At 49.3% G+C, this 27729-nt stretch overlaps 1 protein-coding gene across 1 annotated transcript; it reads left to right on the top strand.

Moving 5' to 3' along the window:
• Positions 1-48: 48 nt before the first annotated feature.
• GRK1 (G protein-coupled receptor kinase 1) lies at positions 49-10975 on the top strand (the record flags this gene model as incomplete). Its single annotated transcript, XM_080928305.1, has 7 exons — positions 49-747; positions 2738-2865; positions 4175-4332; positions 4707-4790; positions 7856-7980; positions 9049-9250; positions 10677-10975. The coding sequence occupies 7 exons, from the start codon at positions 49-51 to the stop codon at positions 10973-10975; spliced, it is 1695 nt and encodes a 564-aa protein (XP_080784431.1).
• Between the last annotated feature and the right edge of the window lie 16754 nt (positions 10976-27729).

Raw genomic sequence — 27729 nt, 5'->3', positions numbered from 1 at the left:
CCAGCTTATGGGTCTTAACACTTGAAGTGGACACAGGGCCTCAGCAGGATGGATTTCGGGTCCTTGGAGACCGTGGTGGCCAACTCTGCCTTCATTGCTGCCCGAGGCAGCTTTGACGGAAGCAGCACTCCGTCTTCCCGAGACAAGAAGTATCTGGCCAAGCTCCGGTTGCCCCCGCTGTCCAAGTGCGAGGGTCTCCGTGACAACATCAGCCTAGAGTTTGAGAGCCTGTGCTCAGAGCAACCCATTGGCAAGAGGCTCTTCCAACAATTCTTGAAGGCAGAGGAGAGGCATGTACCAGCCCTGGAGCTCTGGAAGGACATTGAGGACTACGACACTGCTGATAATGACCTGCGGCCACAGAAGGCTCAGGCCATCCTGGCTGAGTACCTGGACCCACAGGGCAAACTCTTCTGCAACTTTCTGGACCAGGGCATGGTGGCAAAAGTGAAGGAAGGGCCAACCGGGAGCCAGGATGGTCTCTTCCAGCCTCTGCTGCAGGCTACACTGGAGCACCTGAGCCAGGCTCCCTTCCAGGAGTACCTGGAAAGCCTGTATTTCCTGCGGTTTCTTCAGTGGAAGTGGTTGGAAGCCCAGCCCATAGGTGAAGACTGGTTCTTGGACTTCAGGGTCCTAGGGAAGGGGGGCTTTGGGGAAGTGTCTGCCTGCCAAATGAAGGCGACAGGCAAGATGTATGCCTGTAAGAAGCTCAACAAGAAAAGGCTGAAGAAGAGGAAGGGGTACCAGGTAAGGATCCCAGCAAGCAGTAGGATGCCCTAGGCTAGAGGGATGGTAGAATGTGGACTACCCGAGACTCCTGTGGCGGTCTACATGGGCTTAGCTACTGTGCATGTGTGCTGTCTATTGGACTTCCCTGGCTCAGACAGCCACCGGCAGGACTGTGCTCAGGAGCAGTACAGAGGGAAACCTGCAGCGGGGCCTGTATCCGATTACCTAGAAACCTTCCCATAATATGTAGCTCCTGTTGTGATTACATAGAGAGAGAGAGAGAGAGAGAGAGAGAGAGAGAGAGAGAGAGAGAGCGAGGCAGTCCTCTGTGAAGAGGCACTGTTCACAAGAGGCAGAACCCATCTGCAAGGCTGCGGTTGCAGGACCCTTTTCCCCAAACACAGGTTTCCAGGGGATGAAAGTGAGTGGAGGACATAGGCAGGCTGCAGGTATTTCATTGCCTTCTCTGTTGTCGTCAGTGTCTACTTAAGGCAGGATCAGCGAAAGCAGCTTATTGTCCAGGGGACACAGCTCTCCGCAGCCCTGCTGTATGCTACAGATAATGCTGTGAAACTCTTAGGGATGGACACCAGCCCCCCAGCAGGTCCCTGAGACTTTAGGGTTCAAACAGCAGATGCAAATGGAGGCGAATCCAGGTGCCTTTACCAGGGAAGTGGAGATGTACCTCACAGAGGTCTAATGCTAATCTTTAAAGAATAGCTTTATGGGAGAGAGGGAAGCAGGGAGAGACTGGGAGAAAAAACTACACTCAGGATGTATGTAATTCATTACAGAAAAACAAAAGAGGTCATGGTATATGAAAGATGTAGTTTCCTTCCTTCTTTCCTTCTTTCCTTCCTTTCTCCCTTCTTCTCCCCCCACCCCAGGGTTTTTCAAGACAGATTTCTCTGTAGCCCTGGCTGTCCTGTAATTCACTCTATACACCAGGCTGACCTCAAACTCAGAGATCTGCCTGCCTCTGTCTCCCAAGTGCTTGGATTAAAGGTGTGCACCACCGCTGCCCTGCTGAAGGTGTATTTTCCAAAGGGTCTTGGTGATTGATTTTGTTTTGAATTTGGGGCTCTTCATAAAAATTGGAAAATGCTTTAACTTTTTCACTTTTATTTAAAGTATCTCAATTAGGGGCTGGAGAAATGGCTCAGTGGTTAAGAGCACTTACTGACTGCTCTTCCAAAGGTCCTGAGTTCAATTCCCAGTGACTACATGGTGGCTCACATATAGTAATGGGATCCAATGCCCTTTTCTGGTATGTCTGGAGACAGTTACAATGTACTCATATGCATAAGATAAATAATTAAAGTATCTCAATCAAAAGGGACAAAACTACATACTTAAAAAATAGCAGCTTTTTGCTTGTGTACAGTGGTGCAGACCTTTGGTCTCCGTACTCATGAGACAGAGGTGGTGGTGGCTGGGCTTGTGTGCGTTCAGTGGCCCACATGGAGAGTTCTAGGAGAGCCAGGGCTACGTAGTGAGACCATTGTCTCAAAATGACATGCACATAAATAACTGCAGCTTTGTGGAACTGTAATTCAAGTCCTGGGCCACCCACATGGACAGGCAACCCAATACAACACTTTTTAGACTTCAGTATCCAGGGGGACATGACATACGGTTCTCACATAAAGCAGGCTCTCCTGGAAATTCAGGCTGCATTGGGAGCTGGCTGGACACAAGAGAAGACTGGATGGAGTGTGTGTGTGTGTGTGTGTGTGTGTGTGTGTGTGTGGTGTGTGGTGTGGGGGAGGGGTTATGGTGGTGTGAGGGAGGGGCTATGGTGGTGTGGGGGAGGAGCTATGATGGTATGGGGGAGGGGCTATGGTGGTGTAGTAGACAGGGTAGTGATAGAGATATTCCAGTCAACTCCAAGGCTATGTCCCTGAATGTGTGCCAGATTTCAGACACATCACAAGCCTGTCCTGTGCTGTGCCCAGCATGCAAGGTGTTTTCCACAGTGCATTCTTGAACATCACAATTCTGCTTCCAGGGCGCCATTGTTGAGAAGAGGATTCTGACCAAAGTTCACAGCAGGTTCATTGTGTCTCTGGCCTATGCATTCGAGACCAAGACAGACCTCTGTCTGGTGATGACCATCATGAATGGAGGTGACGTGAGGTAAAGGCGTGCAGACTTACTTGGGACTGCTTTTGACTAGGGTTCATGTCTGGTGGGGCCCAGGATGTAGGGTTTACCTGACATTACACACGCTCAAGAGTGTCCATGACAGTTGGGGACAGGCGACAGAGGCCATGTGGTGTTGCTGATAGCTGTGGTGGGGTGTTGTGGGTTGAGAGGGCTGAGAAGTTAAAATTCCATCAGTGCCCAATCCTGTAGGAGGACTGGATAGAGGCCAGCTAGCCTATTGCTTATAGTAGGAGGGTGCCTGCTCTGATGGTGCCCGGGCTAGCCAAGCCTCAGGGTGCTCTGAGGTTGTTCCTGCCATCTTGGGATGTCGGGTTAACGGCTTTCATTGGCCGGGTGACTTCACTCTTTACTTCAGTTTCCTGTTCTGTAAAATGGAGACAAACAGTACTGACCAAGTCGGTGTCAGGAGGATGGGGGGTGAGCCCTGGGGCAGGTGGCACATGCGGTGAGCATGATAACATCCCTGGGTACCTGGTGCAAGAAGCTAACACAGTGAGACCCTGGGGTGCCTTGGGAATGTGGGGTGCCACTAAAGGGAGCTGTAATGTGCAAACCTCTCTGTCCATCTGCTTTTATTTATACTGCCGCCCCAGCAAAACCATCTGCCTTCTCTTCAGATGAGTAACATGGGGTCTAGTAACATGGGTTCTTTGAGAAGAACGTGAGGGCTGTAAGGAATGCTGGGAGATTCTTTTTAGTATCGCATGCTCTGCTCACACGCTCCCTGAGACCTTCTGATTATCATTTAAACCCCTGGTCTGTACCTCCTTTTGCTTCCCCTCCACCCCTGCCACAGCTTAGGCTGTTCACAGCTTCTGGCTATGGGTTTTGCTTCCCTGTAAAGTGCTGAGGTGGCCAGTGTACAGAAGAATGCAAAAATGGACAAACTTCAGGGTTCTGTGGGAAGGGGCTGGGAAGGAAATGCCACTGTCAAGTTCACCCAGGGTTCAAGGTCTGGTGGAGCAGGCCACAGGTATACTTAGAGATTTGGGAAGAGCTCACCTCCCTAGGCCCTGTCTTGGAACTGCTCTGGAGTCGGAAGGAAGGAGGTGTCAGGTAACAGGTTTGTATGTCTGTCTCACAGTTGCCTCTCTAACAGTTATGGGTAAGGTGGCATCTGAGGCCCCCAGCCTTGGGATCTCCAGAGGAACATTGATGCCCGGTCTCAAGGTGACCCTTCTATGCTGATACGTGTGAGCCCTAAGCTCCGAGCTCTCTGTTTCTGCATTTTACTGTCCCTAAGCCTGTGTGCATACCTCCTGTGCCGTTCTGCCCCCAGGTACCACATCTACAATGTAGATGAGGAGAACCCTGGCTTCCCAGAACCTCGAGCGATCTACTACACAGCACAGATCATCAGTGGCCTGGAGCACCTGCATCAGAGACGCATTGTATACCGTGACCTCAAGCCAGAGAATGTGCTTCTGGACAATGATGGTGAGCCCCTGGTATGGATGCAGCCCAAAGGTGCATCTCCAGCCTCTTTGAAAGTCACTGAAGAAGGGCCTACTAGTGTTAGGGTATAACATGGTATAGGCTATGGAGTATGTATGTATGTGTATATGCATATAGATGTACGTGTATGCATGCGTGTGACAGGTGTTACATGTTTGTGTGTAAGGAATATGTGGTATGCCTATTATATGTAAGACACATCTTTGTGGGGAATGGACACGTGTATGTGGCATGTGTGTGTGCATGCATACAGCATGTGTTTTGCTGCTGTGCAGGGGAATACTGCTGAGCCCGGGGCTCACCTGATATCTCTGCTCTACGGAATGCGTGTGACCTCAGCTTGTCTCAACTTTTAGGCAATATCCGAATTTCTGACCTTGGACTGGCCGTGGAGCTGAAGGAAGGGCAGGATAAGACCAAGGGCTATGCAGGGACCCCAGGTAAGATCTGAGCATTGGGGGATGGGAGGCTTGGCATCTGGGAAGAGGCCTTGGGTCATCCTCTCTCCCAGAGCTTGAGGCAGCAGGAGCCCCAAGACCTAAGTGGTGATGGCGGGGGTTGTGGAGCACGGCTCCTTATCCTCTAGAGCAAACAGCGGCAATCAGGTTCTGCCCAGCAGCTCAAGAACTGTTTACTCCCGTCAAGGACAGCCCCTCCCCTGCCTTAGCAGACTCACTAGCTTGTCAAAGCTGCCTCTTTGGTCCCTTGATGGGCGGAGAGAGCACAGGAATTGCACACTCAGTGGTTTCCAGGGCACTGGCACGAGTCTACCTGAGGCATCTTATGGAAGAGCTGGACCCACAGACTCATTTGTAGGTCACGCTACAGAGCACAGGGGCAGGGACATCCTTAGCCAGTTCTTGCTAGGCTTCAGTACAGCTCTGGTAGGTATCCACCAACATACAGTGCAATGTACCTTTCTGTGGGCATGCATACCCGTGTACACACAGCCCTACATATGTGCTTGCTCTCATAGGTGGTGTATACAGGCGTATGTCTTGTAGGCGTGACTGAGTGTGCACATGGAGGTCTTTGTGTGTAAGCACATGTGTGGATGTGCATGAGTCTGTAAGTGCATGTGCATCTGTGCACATATGTGTATCTGCATGTATCTGTTTGTACATGTATGAAGGCACTTAACTCTCTCTGTGTAAAGCACGCATGTTTGTGTATAAAGGCACCTCTCTATATCCTATGACAGTCTGTGCATACATGCAAATACATGTGTGCATCTTTACACATGTGTCTTTGTGCATGTACATGTCTATATACACATTTGTATGTGTGCTATCTCATGCATGAATCTATAGACATATATGTGTACTCATGTGTGAATGTGTACAGGCACCTCTATGAGCATGCTTAGTACATGCATTCACACATGGGCATGCATCTTTGAGTGTATAGGTTTTGTGTAAGATACTTTTGCACATACATGAGTATGTATCTATGTCTAAGTGCACATACATGTAGCCATGTGTGTTCTTCTGCCTTCATGCCCCCTCAGAGGAAAGGAGAGAGGCAGCACAGAAAGCGGAAAGAGGAAACTTGAGTCTGGGTCAGGTGCATGGTCCGGGCCCATGCTTAGTGGCTCTGTGACCTTAGATGGTATGCTTAACCCGTCAGTCTTTGGTTTTAATTCTTACCTCATAGGCGTATGAGGCTGTTTCGTGACCACTACATACCTGGCATTTGTATGCTGCAGATACCTGTATTTAAGCCCCCTTTCTTTATATTCTGATTGTCTTGTATTAGGGCTGACTTCTGGCAGGATTTCTTAGATATGCATTATATTCTCTGGGCTGTCTGGCATCATACTGAACATGAGTCGGGAAGTAAACAGAGTGGGGACAGGATACTACTTTGTGTTGCAGAGTTACCAGGTCTCTGTGCCTTAGGTGCCACCTGAGGCTGTCGCTGAAGTCATGGTGGGTAGAGAGACAGGAACCCTTCCATTCTGGAGTAGGACAGATGCATACTGACCCTCAGGAGGCATGGTGCTTGTCTAACCTTGGCGGGTGCTGAGGGCTCTGTGCAGGCACAGGTGAAGGAGATCCGAGGAAAGGATTCTGGAAATAGCTCAGCTTGAAGCCACCGCCCAGCTTTGTGAAGACACGGCTGTGCTTCCTTGCATGAGCTCAGACTTCATTTGGATCTCCTCAGTTCACTGAAAGTCCCGGGTCTGCTGGAGCAAGATTCAAGACCAGAACTAGTCTTGCTCTGTACTGAGTGCGAGACCCAGATGGCCAGGAGGGGGCGCCATTGCTTGCCTAATCTTGACCTTACAGCGCTTAACGAGATGCAACCGCACCTCTACCCTCCTTGTGAATCTTTTGCCTGGGACCACAGTGTAGGGTCTGGAAATGCTGAGTTAGGGTGCAAACTAGAAGCTGGTATTTCAGGAGCCAGTGAACACTGTTCTAGACAAATCTTCCCCCTCACCATCCCCACACCCTCACAGCTCAGTCCACAACTGTAGGCTGGCATGGGGGATGTTCTTCCTCTGGGACTAGGAAAAGCACACCTCTCTTCTGCTTCCTGCTATGAGGAGATGAGTTCATTACAGAAGAAGCAGAAATACATTTGCTCCTTCATTCAGCAACTCACAGGTGCTGGCAAAAACCCAAAACATGAAGGTAAAGGGTGGCATAACCAGGGCTTAGCCTGGCACAGCCGGAAGTGGTGCTGGGTGAGCACTGGTGATGTTTTCAAGTGAAGTGGCATGCATGGCTCCTGAAAGGGACACTTGACAATTCCCCTTCCAGGAGGGCTAATCACCTAGACGCCCAGGAGCAATTCCATAGGGCTGAGAAGGCAACAGGATGGGTGGGAGGAAATGGTTTATACACCATGTTACAGACGCTGGACATTAATATGTGTGGAGGGCCAGGGAGCCCATGCCTGTGGAGAAAGCCACACCACGGCTGTGCCATCAGGTGCTGTTCTGTGAGTGCATGGGGGAGGGGGTTCAGTTGTAGCTTCACTGTTGCCAATAAAAGAAAGTTCAAGGAACAAAATAATTGAGGATGGCATAGGACTGGGCACCTCCCCACCTGTGTTCCTCAGGCTGTGGCCACAGTCCTGGGTTACTGGACTTGCTCTGGATCACAGGACACAGATCTCACTTTCATATCCTTGTAAAAAGAGAGCGAGAAAGTCCCAGCAGCATCTGTGGCATTCGTCTACCCCATGAGTCACACACAGCACAGTGTCTTGAACGGAGGCTTCACATCCCACAGGAGTCAGACCCCTGACCCTGGCAATTCTGCCCCTGGAAATCGTTGGCTATGTTAGAAGACAGATGGGCATCCAGTGGGCAGTGGGCGGAGTCATGCTTAATGTCCTGCAAGGACAACAAAGAGATCTCTGGCCTCAGAGTCACTGGTCGTGAGACGGCTCATGCCCCTGGGGACCGGGTATCACCAGAGCTTCAGTAGGTCTGTGATTACTGGAGAGACTGTGGGAACAAGTACATTTATGAACCTACGTATGTTCACGGTGGCAGGTTTCATGGCTCCTGAGCTCCTGCGCGGTGAAGATTATGACTTCTCTGTGGACTACTTTGCCCTGGGGGTCACATTGTACGAGATGATCGCAGCCAGAGGACCCTTCCGAGCCCGAGGAGAGAAGGTAGGTGTCGCCTGGGAGGAACCCCTGAAAAGGTTTATTCTTGGGCAGGCCTGGATAAGTGGGTTGTACCAAGGGCCAATTATGGGTGCAGGCTTTCCTGTTCCTGTGTGTTCTTGAGACCTCAAAGTGGAGCTGTTGAGACTCTAAACCTGTCTTTTCCCACCTCAGCCAGCAGGTGGCAGAGCAAACACACACTAGCTGAGACTGGGCACCTCTCCCTGGACAGCGGCTTTCATTAGGTTCTCTTGGTGCAGACTTCATGAGGACACTGGCAGGTCCCTAGCTAACTGCGGGCCACCAGGACAACCACCCCATATACATTTTCTGCTCCTCATTTCTGTTTGCGCAGAGATGGCTGGTCTGGGCCAGAAGCCGGGTACTGTTGCCTAGGTCACAGTAGGGACAGTGTCCATCTACTTGTTGCTAACTTGTTCTCGCCTGAGCTTGCAGCTCTATGCTGTCATGTGATCCTGGACGACTGTGGAGAAGTGTCTGAGTCTCACAGGCCTCCTCAGTGGCAGGCGTTAGGGCAAGCTGTGTGCTCTAACATTCATTCAGTTTCCATAGGCTGCATTTGTTCTGCCTGTGCCTATCAGAGAGATGATGGTGGATCGGTTTTACAGCAGGGGGTGTCTGGGGAATAAGCCACACTGTGTTTGCCATACACTTTGGGTGTGGGGAGCTTTGTTTGGGAGACTCCACCAAAGCTGATGGGAAGTGAGGCAAGCTCTCCCACTTAGGTTACTCTCAGATGGTTTAGTAGCATCATGCCCAGCCAAACTTCAGCAGAATCTTTTGCTTCGGGTCATTTTCCGTGCAGTGGCAGAGCAGCTGTGTAAGCACGTGGATAAGTGAACCAGCACCACCCTTAAAGACAGCCTTGGTGGCTGGGGGCTTCACTTGTCGACTCTGTTTCTTTGTCCTGAGATCGGAGAGCCTTTCAATGCCAAGCCACCCGGGAGGGGCCCACTGAACGCCATCAGCCATCCCCACCCGGGCGAGGGTCAGCACCAAGGCTTGGGGCTTGTCCAGGGTTCAAGTGAAGCGGTGTGTTTGCCCACCACGCAGGTAGAGAACAAGGAGCTTAAGCAACGGATCATCTCAGAGCCGGTGAAATACCCAGAGAAGTTCAGCCAGGCCAGCAAGGACTTCTGTGAGCTGCTGATGGAGAAGGACCCGGAGAAGCGCCTAGGCTTCCGGGATGGAACCTGCGATGCTCTGCGGGCAAACATCCTCTTCAAAGACATCAGCTGGAGGCAGCTCGAAGCCGGTATGGGGGGCGGTGCCATAAGTCTGAGAGGGCACAGGGACCCCTGGTGGCATGTGTCACCCACAGGGTCAGACAGGCAGCAATCAGGTGGGAAATGCATGTGACAAACAGTGAGGAAACTCTGAGCCCACATCATGGTATTTGCCTTACATTCACCCTTGAGAACACACATGCACACATGCACATGCACACACCACACCACGTCACACACAGGACATATAGGCATGCACATGCACAGGTATATGCCTATGCACATGAGCTCACGCACAAGCAGCTATGCATGCATGGAGACACAGAAACGCGTACATGTGATGTGCTGCACACACAGTATCCTGTGGCTGCAGTGACATGACAAACGCTGTGGAGTGAATGAACTTCTCATAGGTGGATAGACTCTGCATCACTTGAATCCTGGGATCCCTGGGATAAAGGGTGTGGAATACAGGATGAGTCAGGAACCATAGGGACGAGAAGATTCTTCCGAGAGAAGTTACTTTTGGGTGGAAGAGCTAAGCACTTCATCTGAAGATGGCTACACTTGGCAGAGCTGTCTTGAGGCCCTGAGGCCAGGAAGAGTCCTGGCTCAGGAGGTCTAAGGATATCTTCTGGGGGGAAAGGGAGTAGTGGGGCACAGGAGACAGGATAGGCGTGTTGGAGAAAGTCAGGAGGTCATGCTTCCATGAGAGCAGCCAGCCTGGACCAACACAAGACTGTTGTGAAGCCAGAATTAATGGTTTATGTACAGCAGGGTTGCAAGGTATGGTCAAAATGCCCCGAGGAAGCCAGGGCAGGAGGTTAGATGAGTTGAGTTCACATCTGTGCTCTACAAGACCAACAACTGCATCCTGTAGCTTCTGTTAAGAAGTGAAGCTGTCTGGGGAGGGAGAATGCGGGGTTCAGTTGACACCTGCCACTCTGATGCCTACCTGGGGCCAGGTAAGATCTCTGAGTCTGGAGCTGCAGAGAAGGTGTGGTTGCCATGGGGGCCCTGGTGTAAGGGGTTTCAAGATGCTTGGCTCATGAGGAGACATTAGGGGCAGGTCACAGGAAGGTCTAGGAGGCAAGAGCTGAGATTTCTTTTAAAAGGCTTCCTAGATGGCATAAAGAATCAGAGGTGCAATGCCAGCATTGGGTAGCTGAGGCAGGAGGATTGAGATTTCAGTCCAGCCTGGGAAACACCCACCTACCCGCACCCACCCACCCACCCATCTACACACCTTTTTAACTAGATCCGCACATCTTTTTACGCTGTCTGTGGTCATCTAGTCTGTGAGTACTGAGCGTGCAGGTCGGGGCTGCTTAAGGATGCTGGCTTTTCCTGTCAGCATTGGGAAGAGCAGCAAGTCTTCTGTATGTCTACGGGACCCTTTGGCTCTGCAGTTTCCTCACCATGAGTCTCTCTGGTCTGTTTCCTGTTTCTTTACAGGGATGCTCATCCCTCCGTTCATTCCAGACTCTAAGACTGTCTATGCCAAGAACATTCAGGACGTGGGTGCCTTTTCCACAGTCAAGGGTGTGGTCTTTGACAAATCGGACACAGAGTTCTTCCAAGAATTCGCCTCTGGCAACTGCTCCATTCCCTGGCAGGAAGAGATGATTGAGACCGGGATCTTTGGGGACCTAAACGTGTGGCGCCCAGACGGTCAAATGCCAGATGACATGAAGGGAATCACCACTGAGGAGGCAGCCCCTACAGCCAAGTCAGGAATGTGTCTCATCTCCTAGCCAAGTGTTTGAGGAAAGCATGGATCTGGTTGTATAAAGAGAGGAAAGTGTACAGAGCTCAGGGGAAGAGAATGACCCTGGTGTCAACCTGTGCCCACCCCATCCAGGTCACCATGCAACCGTGTCTCCATGTGGAGCAAGCAAGACTTTCAGTCCAGACCCTACAGACAGGACAGTCCATTTCTTTTGTCCCATTTCATCCAAAAGAGACAAAAAAGACCGCAGATTGAATAATAAGGTGTAAATGCTCAAAGAACCTCTATGTATAGATGTGCAGCAGGCCAGGAGCTTGATGACCAGAGACTCACATTTAGCATGGATCTCCTGGCACTTGGACCTGTTTGCTCCTGGTCAGCTCAGGGTTGCAGGCACTTGTGCATCCCAAAGAGGGCTGTACTCAGGGTACCCACTCCAGACCACTCCTTGCCTGGTTCCTGCCTCCTAAGCTGCCTTTACTGGTCACTGCCTACTCTCGTGGACCCCAACTTGGGGATATTGATTCTTCAGGGAGTAGAAAGGATGGAAGGGCCTGGTCTTAGCTGAGAGTCACTGCCTACTCTCAAGAAGCAGAGACAGCTACCTCAGGCAGCTACAGTCTCTATCATCAGTCCACACGACATGTGGTATATGTCACAGTCACATCACATGTGGTGGGGGCCCAAGTCCTTACATGCTAATGCCATGCGTGGTGGATGCCGAAGCAAAGACATACCATATGTGGTAATTGCCCGAGTCCTTACACAGCCATCACACCTGTAATGAGTGTCTGTGTTCTCAGGCCATCTTTGTACCCCTATCCTCCCCCTTTTTGGGAGGGAAGGTGACCTACATATACCTAAAATTTGGAAAGATTTCTGGATGAAGCTGACACTGAAACACAACACTGGACCAGTGTCCCCAAAGTATATGGGGTACAAGCCCCTGTCAAGAGTATGTCATCGATAAACCCCAGGACAACTGCATTGTGGAAGATCCCAGATGTTGCTATGGAGATGCCTTGCACACATGGATATCCTGGGACTAATGTTGAATGCTAAAGAAGTCCACACCAGATTTCTGCTCTTCTCAGAGAATCTAACACTGTACAATTTGGGGTGCTCTGGAAGGGCCTTGTGGAGGTGACCATACCTTCTGGACCATGGTCTTTGGGACCCAGTAGTCCTGTAGCTGATTAGTGCTGAGTGCAGTAGATAAGACAAATCATCCCTTTCTCCTCCCCTCCACCCTCTAGTCTAGGGCATCACACTTGTTCCAAATACTTGGATGTATATTTCATTTCACTATGTTCTGGAGCTCAATTTAATGTGCTCTGGGTTGAAGATCCTGGCAATCTCATCCTGGGCTTCACTGGGGTGGGAGAGTGTGTGAAGGTGAATTTCTAGGTGAATTTCTGCAGCCACGGCTGGTTTCAGAGAGTCCTGGTCCTTGTTACACGCTAGCCATCATCCCTGCTTGGCTTGCCTAGAACTCTTGGACTTGGTAGTGGAGCCGGTGTGGCTACATAGGCTCTGAGTCAGGTCCTCTCACCCTGCACTGTAGACACAAGAACAAGACAGTCCAGTTTGAACTTCAGACAAATAGTGAAGACTGTCAGTATAACGTCTCAGTAGTATTTGGGGCAGACGTCTACTAAAACTCCTCATTGTTGGGAACTCAGATTTCACTAGATGATCTGTAGGTCTTTTTAAAATCTGGATCTAGCTGGCCCATTGCAGACTCACCAACAAGCAGGGATGAAACTGTTGGGAGCAATGCTGCTTTGCTTCGACGTCTCTTAGGGTCTAATCAGGAGAGGCCTTTTCTCTCTCTGGTCCACTCATGGACATAAAGCTCGAGTGTCACTCAGAGACTTGCTCTGGACCTCCAGCTGCCCTATGTGTGGTTGTGTGTGCAGGACACTACTAGCTACATCAGAGGCGATGCTGAGAGGAGAAGGATGAGTTGCTTGCTCTGTGTTCTCTGGGTGGAAATTTTAGCCAACTCCTCATCCTAGAGGTTTCTTGGACGTAGGCATTCTTTCAGGAACAGTAACTCTTTGGCCTGAAGAGATGTCCCCATCCCCACTGTTCCTCCTCACACCTAGAGCTTATAGACTCCTATGTCCTAGAGCTCAAGTCTTGCCTGGACACTGACCCCACAGTTGGTGGCCATCTTGGTTATAATCTCCCAGGAAGACAGATAGCAGAAGATCATCACCATGAATGCGGCTCTATGGGTCTGTGCTAGGACTTCTGCAAAAAGGACATGAACATGAGGAGCTGTCCCTAGGACTGGAAACCAACTTGGAAGCCCTGTGAGATGTAGGTTGTCTTGTACTGTGGTCACCAGCATGCCTTAAGTGGTTTCACTTGTGGTGAGCTTCATTTTTGCAACAACTCTAATGATTCTTCACCCACAGGAGGGACCTGGCAGAGGAGGGACCTCAGACTAGATAAAGATGACTCTGGAAGTTGAAGGTCATCTAATGAAAATCATGAGAGGGCCATCAACAGTAGGGCATGTGAGTTTCTGCAGCATATTATTAGACATGGATTTGGAACTTTATTCTAATCAAGGGTGATGAATCTCTCTAGCAGGTCCTGAAGTTCTTCCCAAACCCGAAGCTATGTTACAAGTGGTCTGAGAGACTAAGCACCCAAGTTCCTGGGTGCTGTTTGAGGAAGGTTTAGCATATGCCCGAAAGTCTGTGTTTTGGAAGTTTTACCTCCACTGAGGTAATGTGGGTAGTGGAAGGGACCTTTAAGAGGCAGAGCCCAGGAGCAGAGCCTTGGTCTTTGGGGAAGTACCTTGGAAAGACTTATAACTATGTCTGTAGGGTTGTGTCTTGTCTGAAAGAGAGTATAGGCCTGAGTCTGACCTCTGAGCCCCTTGTCTTCCTGTTGGTCCACCTTCTCTTACACAGCTGTGTGTTCTCAAACAAATAGGGTCACTCATCTTGGCTACCCAGCCTCCAAACTGTGGGGTAAATGAACCTCTTGATAAACTACCCTGCTGTGGTATTTTGTCATAGCAATGGTGACTGTCAACTTCAGAATTTTAAATTGATTCAAAGTAGACTTCTGTTTCCAGACAAGATGACACATACACACATTATGGTGGTTGAATAGGAATGGCCCCCAGAGGCTCATATATTTGAGTGGTCATTAGGGAGTAGAGTTACTTGATGAGGATTAGGAGGCATGGTCTTATTGGAGTAGGTGTGGCCTTGTTAAAGGAAGTGTATTTATGGAGGTGGGCTTTGGGATTTCAAATACTCAAGACAGGCCCAATGGCTCTCTCTTTCTTCTGCCTGTGGATCCAGATGTAGAACTCTGAACTACTTCTCCAGGTTCATGTCTGCATGCATGCTTCCTACCATGATGATAAATGACTGGATCTCTGAAACTACAAGCAAGCTTCAAGGGAATGTTTTCTTGTATTAGAGTTGTCATGGTCTTGTCTTCTCACAGCAATGGGACACTCACTAAGATAGAAAGAAGCTGGCACCAGGGAGCAGGGTATGTTGTAATAGGCTTGACCATGCTGCTTGCTGGAAGAGTGTGAAGTTTGGATTAGGAAAGCAGTTGAATGCTTTTGGGGTTTAATGGGCCATACAAGTAGAAACAGGGAAGACAGTGGTGCTGAGGGCAAGAAACATAGATTATGATGGCTCAGGTTGAGATTTTCCTTGACCTAGAGACTGTTCTTGTGATATTTTGGCAAAGAATGTGGTTGCTTTTTGCCCTTGTCTGAGAAGTCTGCTTGAGGCTAAATATAAGCCTCATTTGGATTAATGGCGTTGGCAGAGGAGATTTTAAAACAGCCTAATATTTATTGACTGTGTTGCCAGCCAGTCTTTTACAGATCTATAATGAAGAGGAGCAAGCTGAGCAAGAAAAAAATTTAAATGTACAGTTAGAGGAGAAAGGGGGCACCAGAAAGTGCAATGGAGTTAAATGGGATAAAGGAGGGGTAACCTCATGGCAGGACTCCACCTAGCTCAGCTTCTTACTTGTAAAAAGGAATTGGAGAAAATCTTAGGCAGCAAGGGAAATGGTCAACAACAGGAAGCAAATGATGCAAATGTTATAGAACGAGGGGCCATGTTCCAGCCCCAGCAAGCAGCAGAACTCGGCAGCTTCTGCCACATGGTTTGGCTTTAGAGTTAAGGATACAAGAAAGGAGTTATGAAATCCTCCTCCAAGATTAAAGGAAGCCTATGAAGCCAGGCATGTGTCAAGGGTGTCCCTGCACAGAGACTCAGAGAGTCCATTGCTGATGCACAGAGACCCATTGCTTGAAACTGTGATGGTGAAGCCTGGATTGCCTTGGAATCCCCAAGAGCTCGAGGATGCCAGAGCCATGGGGTACCTGCCAAGGAAAGCTGCTCACAGGGAGTGGAGCCAACCCACAAGGGAGAAGTGTGCTGCCGTCAACGAAGCTGAAAGGAGTTGGAGATCTGAAGAGTATTTTGACATCAGACATGGAGATACAGAGTTTGGAGTTTGGCCAGCTGGTTTTCTGTTTTGCTTTGGTTCAGTATTTCCTCACCATGCTTCCTTTTCTCCCTTTTGGAATGGTAATGTATATTTTGTGCCATTGTATGTTGCAAGTGTGGTTTTTTTTTTTTTTTTTTTTTTTTTTTTTGGTTTTGATTTTGCAGGGGATTACTGTTAAGAGATTTCCATGACTCTCAGAAGAGACTGAACTTTTAAACAGTGTTGAGACTCTGATAGACTATAGGGACTTTGGAAGTTGGACTGAATGCATTTTTTCACTCTATCTATAGACTTATAGGGGTCAGGGAGTGGAATATGGTGGTTTGAATAGGAATCACCTCCATAGACTTGAATGTTTGAATGTTTGGTCATTAGGGAGTAGCTACTTAAGAGAGATTAGGAGGTATGGGTTTGGAGTGAGTGTGACCTTGTTGGAATAGGCGTGGCCTTGTTGGAGTGGGTGTGTCATTGGTGGGTGGGCTTTGGGAGTTTCAAATGCTCAAGCCAGGCCCCGTGTCTTTCTCTTCCTGATGCCTGTGTATCTGGATGTAGAACTCTTAGCTAACTCTCCAGCATCATGTCTACCTGCATGCCACCCTGCTTCCTGTCATGACAATAATGGACTAAACCTCTGAACTGTAAGCCAGCCCCAATTAAATGCTTTCCTTTATAAAAGTTGCCATGGTCATGGTGTCTCTTTACAGCAAAAAGAACACTAGCTAAGATACACATTTTTCACATTTCTTCAAGTAGGTTTAGCTAATCCCCTGAGTGGTGTGAATGGGGATAGTTGGCAGGACTATGGAGATGGGAAGATGCTGGTACTGCTTCCTATTCCTCGGCCCTGGTGTGGCCTCTGGAGTTCTCAGGTGAGAACTAAGCTGTGGAGCTACAGATGTCAAGTACACACACATGTGAATCTTTCATCCAGCTCCCAAAGTATGGAGATACTTTACAAAGAAGACTAGACAAGAACTTGCTGCTAAGCCAAGACAGGTGGAGTGTAAGGAAGGATGGAGATGTCCCCTGGAATCTAGGAAGGGGACTCTTAGGGTGGGGTGTCCACACAGGCAAGAGATAGAAGCACGAGAAAGATTTGCCGAGCTCACTGCTGGAGTAATTATCCCCTGTTTACCACTACCCTTTATCAGCAGTTCCTACCAAATGTGTCACAAAGCAGCATGTAGCCCAGGCTATGGCCCAGGGTGGATTCAGACAAAGTCCCGCTCAAGTGGCTCATTCTATGGGATATGAAAAGCATCAATGGAACTTGTAAATTCTTTAGAGTGTCAGGTGGTGGGTAACTAGTGCCGTGGAGCAAAAGACAGCAAGCAAGAAAGTTTGTAATGGAGGCAGAGGCCACGACCAGATCTACTAGGTTGTCTTGATAGAAAGCCCGTTGCTCAGGAAAGATCTAAGGGGCATGTCAGGAGGCCTCCAATAGGTGGTACAAGGAAGTCATGGCTGTGTTCTAGAAATACGCATGCTTTTGTTCAACTGACTTGGTTGGTTTCAACACATAGAGTTTGAAAAGCTCCACTGTGGTGCTTTGAATGAGAATGGCCCCCACAGATACATATATTTGAATGCTTGGTTTCCAGTTGGTGGAACTGTTTGAGAAGGATTAGGAGGTGTGGCCTTGTTGTAGGGGGTTTGTCACTGGGGATAGACTTTGAGGTTTCAAAGACCCATACTATTCCCAGTTAGCTCTCTCTCTCCCAAACTTGTGCTTATGTAAGCACTTAGCTACTTCTCCAGTACCATGTCTGTCTGTGATGGCATGGTTTGCTCTGCAATGGTCATAGACCCTAATTCTCTGCAACTGTGAGACCCAAATTAAATGTTTTTTTTTATAATTTTTGTTGGCCATAGCATTTTTTCATGGCAATAGAGGAGTCACCAAGATACCCATGAAGTGAGTCTAAGGTAGACTATGGTTTGGAAAGGACCAGAACAGAGCCGGGTGTCATGTAAGCTGATTGGATAACCATCCCTCAGTGCATACAAGTGAGCTCAGATCTCCAAAGCCTCCATCAACTTCCACTCACTGAAAGCCATCCAGAGAGGAGGGGCTGGCAGCATGGCTCACAGGAAACTGAAGGGGTGAGGGATATCTGGTATTTTAGTGGTTTTTAGTTATTTCTGACCTGTGGCCCTGGCATTGAATTCTCCTGCTTGTTGCAATCTGCATTTGGCTCAGATTGAATCCCTAAAGTGGAAAAGCAAACCACACAGCTTTATGGTCCCTATTCTACGCTACTTTTCCCAATCATCCCATCTACCCATGACACATTGACACATAGGTTCCATCTGTGTACACTGTGAGCTTTTAGTTCATACAAGCTCCTGTTTCATTAATAGAAATAAGGACTACTGTGCCCTCTTCTACTTACCCTCATTAAGCATTTGCCATGTCTTTTATTTCCTTCTTTGGGTTCTAGACGCTACCTGGTGAGAAGATCAGGAAGGCAGGCAGGGTGCTGAGGTGGCAGGTGCCACTGCTTTGGGCTTTGATCACATGGCCACAGGGGTTCCTTCAGCATTTCTTGTAAGGCATATGTCTTAGTCAGGGTGTCTATTCCTGCACAAACATCTTGACCAAGAAGCAAGTTGGGGAGGAAAGGGTTTATTCAGCTTACACTTCCACATTGCTGTTCATCACCAAAGGAAGTCAGGACTGGAACTCAAGCAGGTCAGGAAGCAAGAGCTGATGCAGAGGCCATGGAGGGATGTCACTTACTGGTTTGCTTGCTCTGGCTCAGTCTGCTTTCTTATAGAACCCAGGTCTACCAGCCCAGGGTTGGCACCACCCACAATGGGCTGGGCCAGGGATGGCTCCACCAACAATGGGCTGGGCAGTTTCCCCTTGATCACTAATTGAGAAAATACCTTGTAGCTGGATCTCATGGAGGCATTTCCTCAGCTGAGGCTCCTTTCTCTGTGATAACTCCAGCTGTGCCAAGTTGACACAAAACCAGCCAGTACAGCATATCATCTGAAAACTACCCTTTTCCAACATCATCTTTGGAACTGCTACGTTTGTTCCCATTTGGGCAGGACAGTTTGGTCAGAGGTGTGGCTGTTTGATCGACAGCACTGAAAATGTTCAGCAGTACTAATATGCCACATTTCTGGCACTGTCTGGGAGGTCAATGTTCGTTGTCCCAAACCTAAGACGCTGTAGCTGCAGATGGTGGGGTTTGATTAGAGGATCAGTGGCTGCACTTGTGTGCATATGGCCTTGGAAACTCCGGGACTCACCTTCTACCGCCGTCACCCCATCACCTGGAAGCCGCCATCCCCGACCGGGTAGCACCAGGTGGGGAAGGCTGTTCACAGATCTGCCAGTGTGGGCCTGTGGACAATAGGGTCTACAAAGTGTGCAGCCCATCCTTGTGGCTGGGCTGAGGGATTCTAGCCTTTTCCAGGGAAGGGAAGAGGAGAAAAAGAAAGGGCTAACTGCTCAGTTTGGTGCCCAGTCTGGGTATGGCCAGGAACCCACCTAAAGAAACTGTAGGTATGTTTGGGTTCCTTTCCCACAAGCCAAATATGGGCACATTAGCACTTAGACTCCTCCAGGCTATGTTGTGGCACTCCGCTGGGTTTTCTTCTCTGGGTCTGTCAGACTCACAGTATCCTGGACACAAGCTCTGCTGGGATGAGTCTCTGTGGAATGTTGCGCCATCTTTCTAAGGCACCCCATTTTGTCATGTTAGAGTCTATCTTCTTTGCTCCATCCTGTGCCCCTTGCTTCACCAGGAACCACGTATCACATGGCTGCTGGAAGGAGGGTGGGAAGGAAGGCATCCTTGAAAACAATGTTGAAAATAAATGTGATTACCCAGACGTTCAAGATGAAGTTTGACCTGATGTTTAAAAAAACAACTCTAAAGCCCTAGCCACATAGCAATATTTTTCTAAGGTTACCTGGTCATTTTCAGACTAGTAGGCTAGAGGTCCTAACAAGGATCATGGTGCTGGGTCCATGCAGAACTTGTAGCCGCTGTTCCTCCAATGCCCATCTGTCCTCCTGGGCAGGTCAATATTTGATATGCTCTGGGTACCCGGGTGAGTAGCTGGGTCTTGTTTTCCGGCTGGCCGGTGGTTCTGTTCTCTCCTTTCAGCAATGGGAGAGGCCTGCTGCACACCGTGCACATAGACTTTTTGGTTAAATCAAAATATTGTACAAACCAGTGTTTGCTGGGAGCTACCCCATTCAGTGGGATGGGACGAATGAAGTGTCATTCATCCTGTGGAAATGTGAGCCACAAGAGACTGGCTCCTGACTTTCAGCCAGACTGTGTCACAGCTGCAAAATCCTTTAGCAGAGCTCTAAAATGTTATTAATTTTAAATATTCATGTCTCTGAGGACACCTCACTCCTGCGGTTTACCTCCCACCTGTCCATGCGGGAGGGTGGCCCTTGCTGTCTCCCGCTGCTGGTCTGCATTATTCATCTCCAGATTCATTTCATGGGCTATCTGGTTTCCGGAGGGTTTACGTGTGTGTCAGCACACCCTGTTCCCCATCTCCGAGGCAGCAGATGACACAGGGCTCTGGCTAGTGCCATCCAAATGTCTGGGAGAAGTCAAAATGTGGATGTGGCTCAGGACAGAGAGCAGGTGAAGCCTGAATCTTTGTCACTTGTCTCCTCAGACCAATGGGGGCTGTAGCAATCACACTGACACGAGGCTCACTCGGAGTGTCGGCCTCTAAATGTTTTTACCGGGCAGGTGGCAGAGGCTAACCCAGAGTCTGGAGGAAGTGAAGTGGGTTATCCTCCAGCACCTTGAGAAGAGATGGAGAGGCGGTCCATCCCAGCGGATCTTCTCGGATTATAGGGCTGATGGCCGTCATGTTTTCACACCACCCCACCATCCTTTCTCACTCATGAAAGATAAACATTGAGTCTCAGCACTCAGACCAGCCAGCTTCCCTCCTCCTGAGGTGGCTAGAGGACCTCACTATAAACCAAGATAGCAGGCCACATGGCCAGCGGGACACAATGCACAGTACTTCCTAACTGTGAGGATCATGGCTCCTGGAGGAGGCCTGTGGCAGAGGGGCCGTGGACATTTTCAAAGTCTTTTCTTTTTGATTTTTCCAAAGCCCGAACCCAGAGCGGAAATGAGCAATGGTACAAGTGTCACAGGCAGTGATAGCATTTTGTGAAAAGCAGGAAGGAAAGACTCTCCTGGAGTTGAGGACAGGGATGAGGAGAGGTTCAGCCTCAGCAGCAGGAGGAGTGGAGGGAGGTCACCCAAGGCTCCTGATCGCAGGGTGGGAATCAGGAAGCAGTGTCTGGATTGTGTCGTGTCCGATGTGCCTCTGCCCAGCTGTCATTACCACCGAGAAACAGCTCTGCATAGACCCGGATCTAAGAGCCAGTCTTAGCGTGTGAGTAGTGTGAGTGTGCATTCTGATGTGCACGTGAGCCTGGGTGTGAGCCAACAGTCAGACTGAAGTTCATGTACTAGGTAGGGCCAAACCCAAAGCTCCTGCCATTTTCACATGCTAGACAGGTCCCAGGTCAGTGAAGGAGTCCTTTCCTGCAGGGTAGGTCCTGCTATGGAGAACAAAGGCAGGAGCACCCCCCAACTCCCCAGCAAGTGTGGCCATGGTCCAGAGCCCGGGGCCAGCATGGTAACCTGATGCAGCTCCGCTATTCACTCCACAGGCCTGATCTTGTGAGTCTCTGCTTCTTGTTCAGTCTTTCTGTCAGAAAAGCAGGCACCACAAGACAGACTGCTTGCTTATGGAACCCAACTCCTGCCTCCATTTATACATTCTACCTAGTACTGGGCACCCGTCCCCATGTAACCCCTCCAAACTAGGTGGTACTTGCTAACCGAGCTGCTTTGCTCACCTGTGCTCAGCCAGGGCAGGCCTGTCTGTGTCTGACTATGTGGTTCCTGGAGTACCCTGAAAGCATGGGTTGCCTTTAATGAAAGATTTAGAGTGGGAAACTTCTAGGAGCCTTGTTCCTGAGGCAACCTGTGAGCCCATGGTTCCAGAAAGGAAGTCAATGCAGGAAACCTGGGGTTGTGGTAAATTCTTTGCTCCAAACAGGAAGGAATCTGGGGCTGGCGAGGAAGTGTGTGTCTCTGTCATAACCGCTTGGTTACTCTCCAGATGTCAAAGCAATTTTCAGGTCTCTCTGATTATCTTCAGACTGGCAGAAGACAGATTTCTTCAGCCCTCATGATTGCTTGTTGGGAAATAAATTAGATTACATTTTAAAAATGCCCAGATTTCAGACTATTGCTCCCAATGGAGCTCAGCCTGCTACAGCCAGTGCTGGGCCTTGGGCATCATGATGGCATGAAAGAGGAGGGCGGGGCGGCCTCTGGCAGCATGGGATGTTTTTCTGCACAGTGAACTTTTTCACATAGGTAGAGGAACATGTCTGAAAACAACAAAAGGTATGATAAACAGATCAAACCAGCACAGTCACTTACCAGCCAGTCTCGGGCACTGACCAGTGGGAAAGGCTTTTCCCCCTTCTACTCACATTTTCCTGAGAACAACCTTCCAGAGCCACCCATAAATGGATCCTTGGAGTTATGGTGGCACCCTTTACTCCAGTCAAGTTGACATCTGAAGCCGCGGCCACCAACATTCTTAATATCATGAAAAGGGTTTTCTTTTGAAACCCCCCCTTCATTTTCTAGCTACATAGCGGTGTGAGGTTAGATAATGTTTACATACCCCACCCAACCAAGTCCACCACTCAGGAGAAGTGAGAGCATGCTCCCAAGAAATGGGAGCCATCCCTGGAAGCTCCGTATGGAACAGCCTGACTTTGCTGAGTGCCCTAGTGTCCCCTGAGTGCACGGGTGCACATACTGCTGCTGAGTGACAAAGTCCACCTCAAGACAGTCACTGTACCTGTGAGTTTCAACCCTTGGAACGGAATGGAAGAAGCCACAGCAAAGAAACATGCTGCAGCCACTTCTGAGGTGCTGTGCTGTGCCAATTACCAGCAGTTATCGGTGGCGCTGAGCCGGCTGTGAAAGGCGCTTCAAAAGAGAGACGGGGGAACCAGAAAGCGACAGTATTGCTAGACGTTTTAGGGTGCAAATTTGGGCTCTGGCAGTCCCAACAAGCTTTGTTTGGCTCCTATTGCTAGTACAGCAATTAAAGAAACATATGTGAGAAAAGTAGGGGAAAAAAAAGGTTTATTCAATGTGACCACCAGCAGTGAGAGGAGCGAACAAATATGTCCAGTGACCTCAAGTCTGTCTTCAGGGTACCACTGTGAGGTTTAGGGTTATCAAGAGAGCACAGGTAAGTCATTTAAGTAGTCCTGGCCCATGTGGGTCTACTCATCGTTGACTGATTGTTCTTTCGGCTCTGGTCTATCTTGAGGATGGTCTCTGAAGTTGACAGAACTGTATGAAGTCTCTTCCTGGGAGAAAGTTCCTTCTCTGGCTGGCATCAGGGCCCCAGTCCTTCCCTCAACACCAGATTTTCAGGGAAATCTTAACTCTTTGGGATCCATTTATTTAATACTCTGATAGCATGAGAAGTTGTTTTTGAAATATCTTCTCTTCTGCCAGCATAACTACAATGGATGTGTGTCAGAACACAGTTGAAGAATGGAATGTGTGAGGAGATTTCGAGTGCTTGTGAGAAAACTCCAAGCAAACAAGGCGTGAATCTTGGGACCTCCATTTCTTTAAAAAAATTATTTATTTGTATTAATATAAGTACACTGTAGCTGTCTTCAGACACACCAGAAGAGGGCATTGGATCCCATTACAGATGGTTGTGAGCTACCATGTGGTTGCTGGGAATTGAACTCAGGACCTCTGGAAGAGCAGTCAGTGCTCTAACCACTGAGCAACCTCTCCAGTCTGGGACCTCCATTTCTTCAGAGAACAGTGCTGAACATAAGCTGTCTGATGCTCGGGATAAAGTCGGCTGGTGCACGAGGCTTTAAATCCACCTCATTTTTAGGCTCCGGTCTCCCAGGTTCACACTGCCAACTAGAGTGGTAAGCAGATGTGCTCCCCATGACTTGGCTGGTGAGTTTTGTGGGTGTTCATGTCTTTTCAATGGGGCCAAGAACATGGCTCAGCAGGTGAAGGTGCTTGCCACCAAACCTGATGATCTGAGTTCAAAGTCCTGAACGGCAGAAGGAGAGGATCAAGCCCCACAAACCATCCTATGACCACCACACTGGTGACATGGCACATGGACGAGCATGCACACACAACTGCATGTATATGTGCATGCATACACACATAAATAAGTATACATTTTAAAGTATTTATGAATTCTCCATTCCAAATGTACAGTTTGGTGTATGCCAACCAGCTTTTGCCAAAGGAAGCTTTAAGGAGTGCTCAAAGACACACAGATACCCCACTGCAGTCTGCAAGGACTCCAATGACACTCCAATGACACACACTCAGCCATTGTCCTGTGCCAGTCATCCCCCGACTTTGTCATACTGAGCTGTGCAGCTAAGGCATATACACGACCCTTTAGACGAAGGACAGCCAGATTGTGGCCAATTTTGTAAAATACCTGGCATCTCTCCCACTTCCTGAAGTTTGGGCCAAAGCAACCAGGCATCTGGTGCCACAGACCCCCTGGGCAAGCTCCTGTTAGCTCCAGCTCCAGGCCTCTGCAGAGCCTGCCTGGTTCCTGCAGCTGCATGTGGCACCTGCCTATTCCCTGTCCTCTGTTCTTGGCCGGGCTGGAAGCACGCCCAGTGTCTCTTCAGCGGCCATCTGCCTCCACATCCGCATCCTTACCAGTGTCTCCGATCTTTCAGGGCCAAGCTGGATCATCTCTCTGTTTGCAGGGAGCAGCTCATAGCCAGGTCTGAACCCTCAGCACTCCGAACAAAGGTACCCACCTTGTTTGTCCGCTGCTGCCTCTATTTCCCCCACAGGTAGGGCTCTTCCCAATCTTCTGGTTGGCTTAGATACCATGAGGCCTTGGAGCATTAGCAAGATTATGGCAGGTCCCTGGGTGCCCATGGGTAGCAGATGAAGGAAGTCTGGGATGCTGGGGTGGGGCTCACATTTACCAGAAAATTGCTCTGTTCCTTCAAATGCCTTGGCTGGCTCTGTGGAAACTGGCACTTAGAATAGCTCCTCTAGATCTGGGAGGGGACAGCACTTAGGGCCAGTTTCCCCAGAGCACAATAAGGTGCCTCCCTTCCCATCCTGCAAATAATTGGTAGCCTGGGAAAAGGATCCGTAGGAGTTCCTGAACTGTTCTTATTTGTGGTTGATAGGACTGGAAATTGCTCTACACTGTACTAGGCCTCAAACAAACAAACAAACAAAAACTTCATTAGAGGAGTGGTGTATGTTAGTGCATAGGTACCATAGGCTTCTTTGTACCTCACACGGATACCAGGCAAGTTTTCTCCCAGTAGCCCAGGCTAGCCTCAAACTCTTAGGAATGTTCCTTCCCCAGTCTTCTGAGTATGTATTACAGGTAGGAGGCACTATTTGCAGCTTAATTCATGACATTTGTATCTTTAGACATACTCAATGACATTTATGTACTGGCCCCAGCAACCAAGGGGCTAATATGGAATCCCTGTTAGTTACGTACTGGCCTCAATGTTTCTGATAGTTATAAACAAGCCTCAGTGCTCAGGTGGTCATTTACCATCTCAATGAAATGTCACATGTGGTCTACAGCATCCCTTGAAGTCAGTTTATCTCTGACCTACCCATGCCTCATCAACTTTATCTATCTATCCTGGTCATGTCAGTGTCAGCGTATTAAATCACGACCTCCTAACACAGATCTTGACTCCCACAGTGGCCCAAACAACCCCCAAAGCCCCCCACATGCCTTAGAAAAGACTCAGAGACCTTTGAGTTTATGAAATGCTGATCTTCTCCAAGCTTCCAATGCCCGAGCCCCTGGAGACACACCTTATCTTGATCCAGCAACATCTTCATCTGCTTTGATGACCGATCTGCCTCCCATCCCCTGGAGCAGTGTCCAGAACAAGGTGTAGTCTCAAGAAGTACCCAGACTAGAAACTGCCCTGCACTCTCCGTGGGTGCATGAAATTTCACCTTCACTATATTCTTTGATACCAATTAGATTGAGTTGTATGGCTCCTTCACTTTAGGCACAATGTGATTTCCCTGGATGGCTTGGCTTCTTTCTTCCCCATTGACATTCAGCACAGCAGTGATTTAAAGAGACTCTGGAGGAATTCTGGCAGCACCAGCTTCATTGAACCACAGTTCTTCCAAAGGATCTCCTAAGGGTCTGTTCTTGGGCTACTCTTAGAGCCTGCTGCCTTGTGGGAATATCCTCAGTGTGGCCTAAATCCTGCTTGCTGAGAGTTTGTCCAGGGGCAATCTACCCCCTTGTTGTGGCTGTGTTGTGCCCATTTTTCGAAACTCTAAAGACCACCAAGGAGCCGGTTTTGATGCGATCTTACTAGGGTCTTTATTCAAGCTCAAGCTTGGGCCACACCATAGTCAGCAGGATGGGAGGGTGAAGCCCCAGCTCAGTTTCAAGCAAGCATGTATAGAGGCAAGCAAACGAGCAAGAGAGTATCTATCTTGGCACACATCTGATTGGGGGCTATTATGGAATTTGTAACCGGTGCTGGGAGCCAACCACAAACTTTTATAAGTAGATATCTTTAGGTACAACTGTGACTTCTGCTTTCCTCCTGATGGGTGGTTGTTAGGGAGTGACCTGGAGATTAGTGTTAGGTTCAGGCTTGTCTGTTAACTCAAGTTCAACCTTAGGTCAGATTCTTTGAGATGGAGCCTGAACCCAAGATGGAGTTGGTCTTGTCTCTCAGATGCAGGTTCTTAAGTTCTCTTCACTGTTAGCAAGCAAGGCTCCTCCATGGTCGCTGCTTCAGCTCCTGTCTCAGCTTCTTCCGAAGGTTAGCTGTGATTGGATGCATAAGCCAAAGAGACTTCTTCCTTCTCAGGCTGCCCTTGGTTGAGGCACGCCTTGTCTGTTCATTTGTTTCCCGAAGCTACCCCACCCCATCCCTTGCAGCCTTCACTCAGTCTGCCAGAAAAAAAATTGTCAGCCGTGTCTTGCTAAGGAAACAGCCTTTGAGTGTTTTCCCTCCATCACTCTCACCTCCCTCCTTCCTCCCCCTCTGCCTCCGTTTTGGGATCAAGCCAGTGCGTGGCCTCATGTGCACCATACACACTACGTAAGCCCGGTGTAAGCCTGGAGTAAGCTCTCTACCACTCAGCTGTATAAGTACTTCACCGCTGAGCGCTATACTCCCGGTTCTCAAAATATTTTAAACAATCCGTTAACAGTCTTTAAAAGACTTCCCCTCCCCTGCTGCTGCTGTGCCTGGTGTTCTGTCTTGGTTAGCTTTTTTTTTTTTTTTTTTTTTTTTTTGTCAACTTGACACAAGCTGGAGGAAATGAGGGAGGGAACATCGCTGAGAGACTGCCTCCACCTCATCACCTGTGGGCAAGACTGCTGAGCATTTTCTGAGTTGATGGTTGGTGTGGGAGGGGCCAACTCATGGGGGAGGTGCGTCCCTGGGCAGGTGGTATTGGGTGGTAGAAGAAAGCAGGCTAAGCCAGCGAGCAGAGTCCCTCCGTGGTTCTTCCAGTGATGGATTGTGGTCAGACATGTAAGCCGAAGTTCTTTCCTCCCTGAGCTGCCTGTTGTCATGGCGTCTTTATCCAAGCGACAGGAACCCAAATAAGAGGTGCCTGGTCTGCTCACCTGTTTTCTTGCGGCCCCTCCTCCATCTTCCTATAGCAGCCTTCACCCAGAACTTTAGCTGGGGTGGGCGGGGTAGGAGGAGAACATCCCTGCCCTTGCCGATAGGTGGGGGCATGCCCAGAACAGAACCCAGGTTTTCATGCTGTACGCACATCCACCAGAATCCCAACTGAGAAAATACCTCCATCCATGTCACCTGTGTGCAAGTCTGTGGGGCGTTTTCTTAATGCTTGACGGGGGAGGGGCTCAGCTCACTGGGGATCTGCAGTAGGCCGGAGCTTGAGACCTTTCCAGCTGTGTGGAGCGTCCCTGTTCTGCACCCCCTGACTTGCTCCATTTCCCTCCACCCGAGCCAGCGGCCCACAATGTTTCTTCAGGTACGTTCCTTCTCACTGGGTCTGTGGGTCTTTTCCTAGACTCTTAATTTTCAAGGACTGGAGACTGGAAGGGGAAGAGGGGGAGGAGAGAAAGGAGGGGGAGAAGGGGAGGAGAGAAAGGAGGGGAAGAGGAGGAGCAGCAGGCACCAGGACCTTGGAGGGAGGAAGGGAGGTGTAGGAGATGGAGGGGGCAGAGGGG

The sequence above is a fragment of the Micromys minutus genome, assembly GCF_963924665.1.
Source record: "Micromys minutus genome assembly, chromosome: 14".
NCBI classification, from domain to species: domain Eukaryota; kingdom Metazoa; phylum Chordata; class Mammalia; order Rodentia; family Muridae; genus Micromys; species Micromys minutus.
This window is presented reverse-complemented; position numbering and strand designations above follow the sequence as displayed.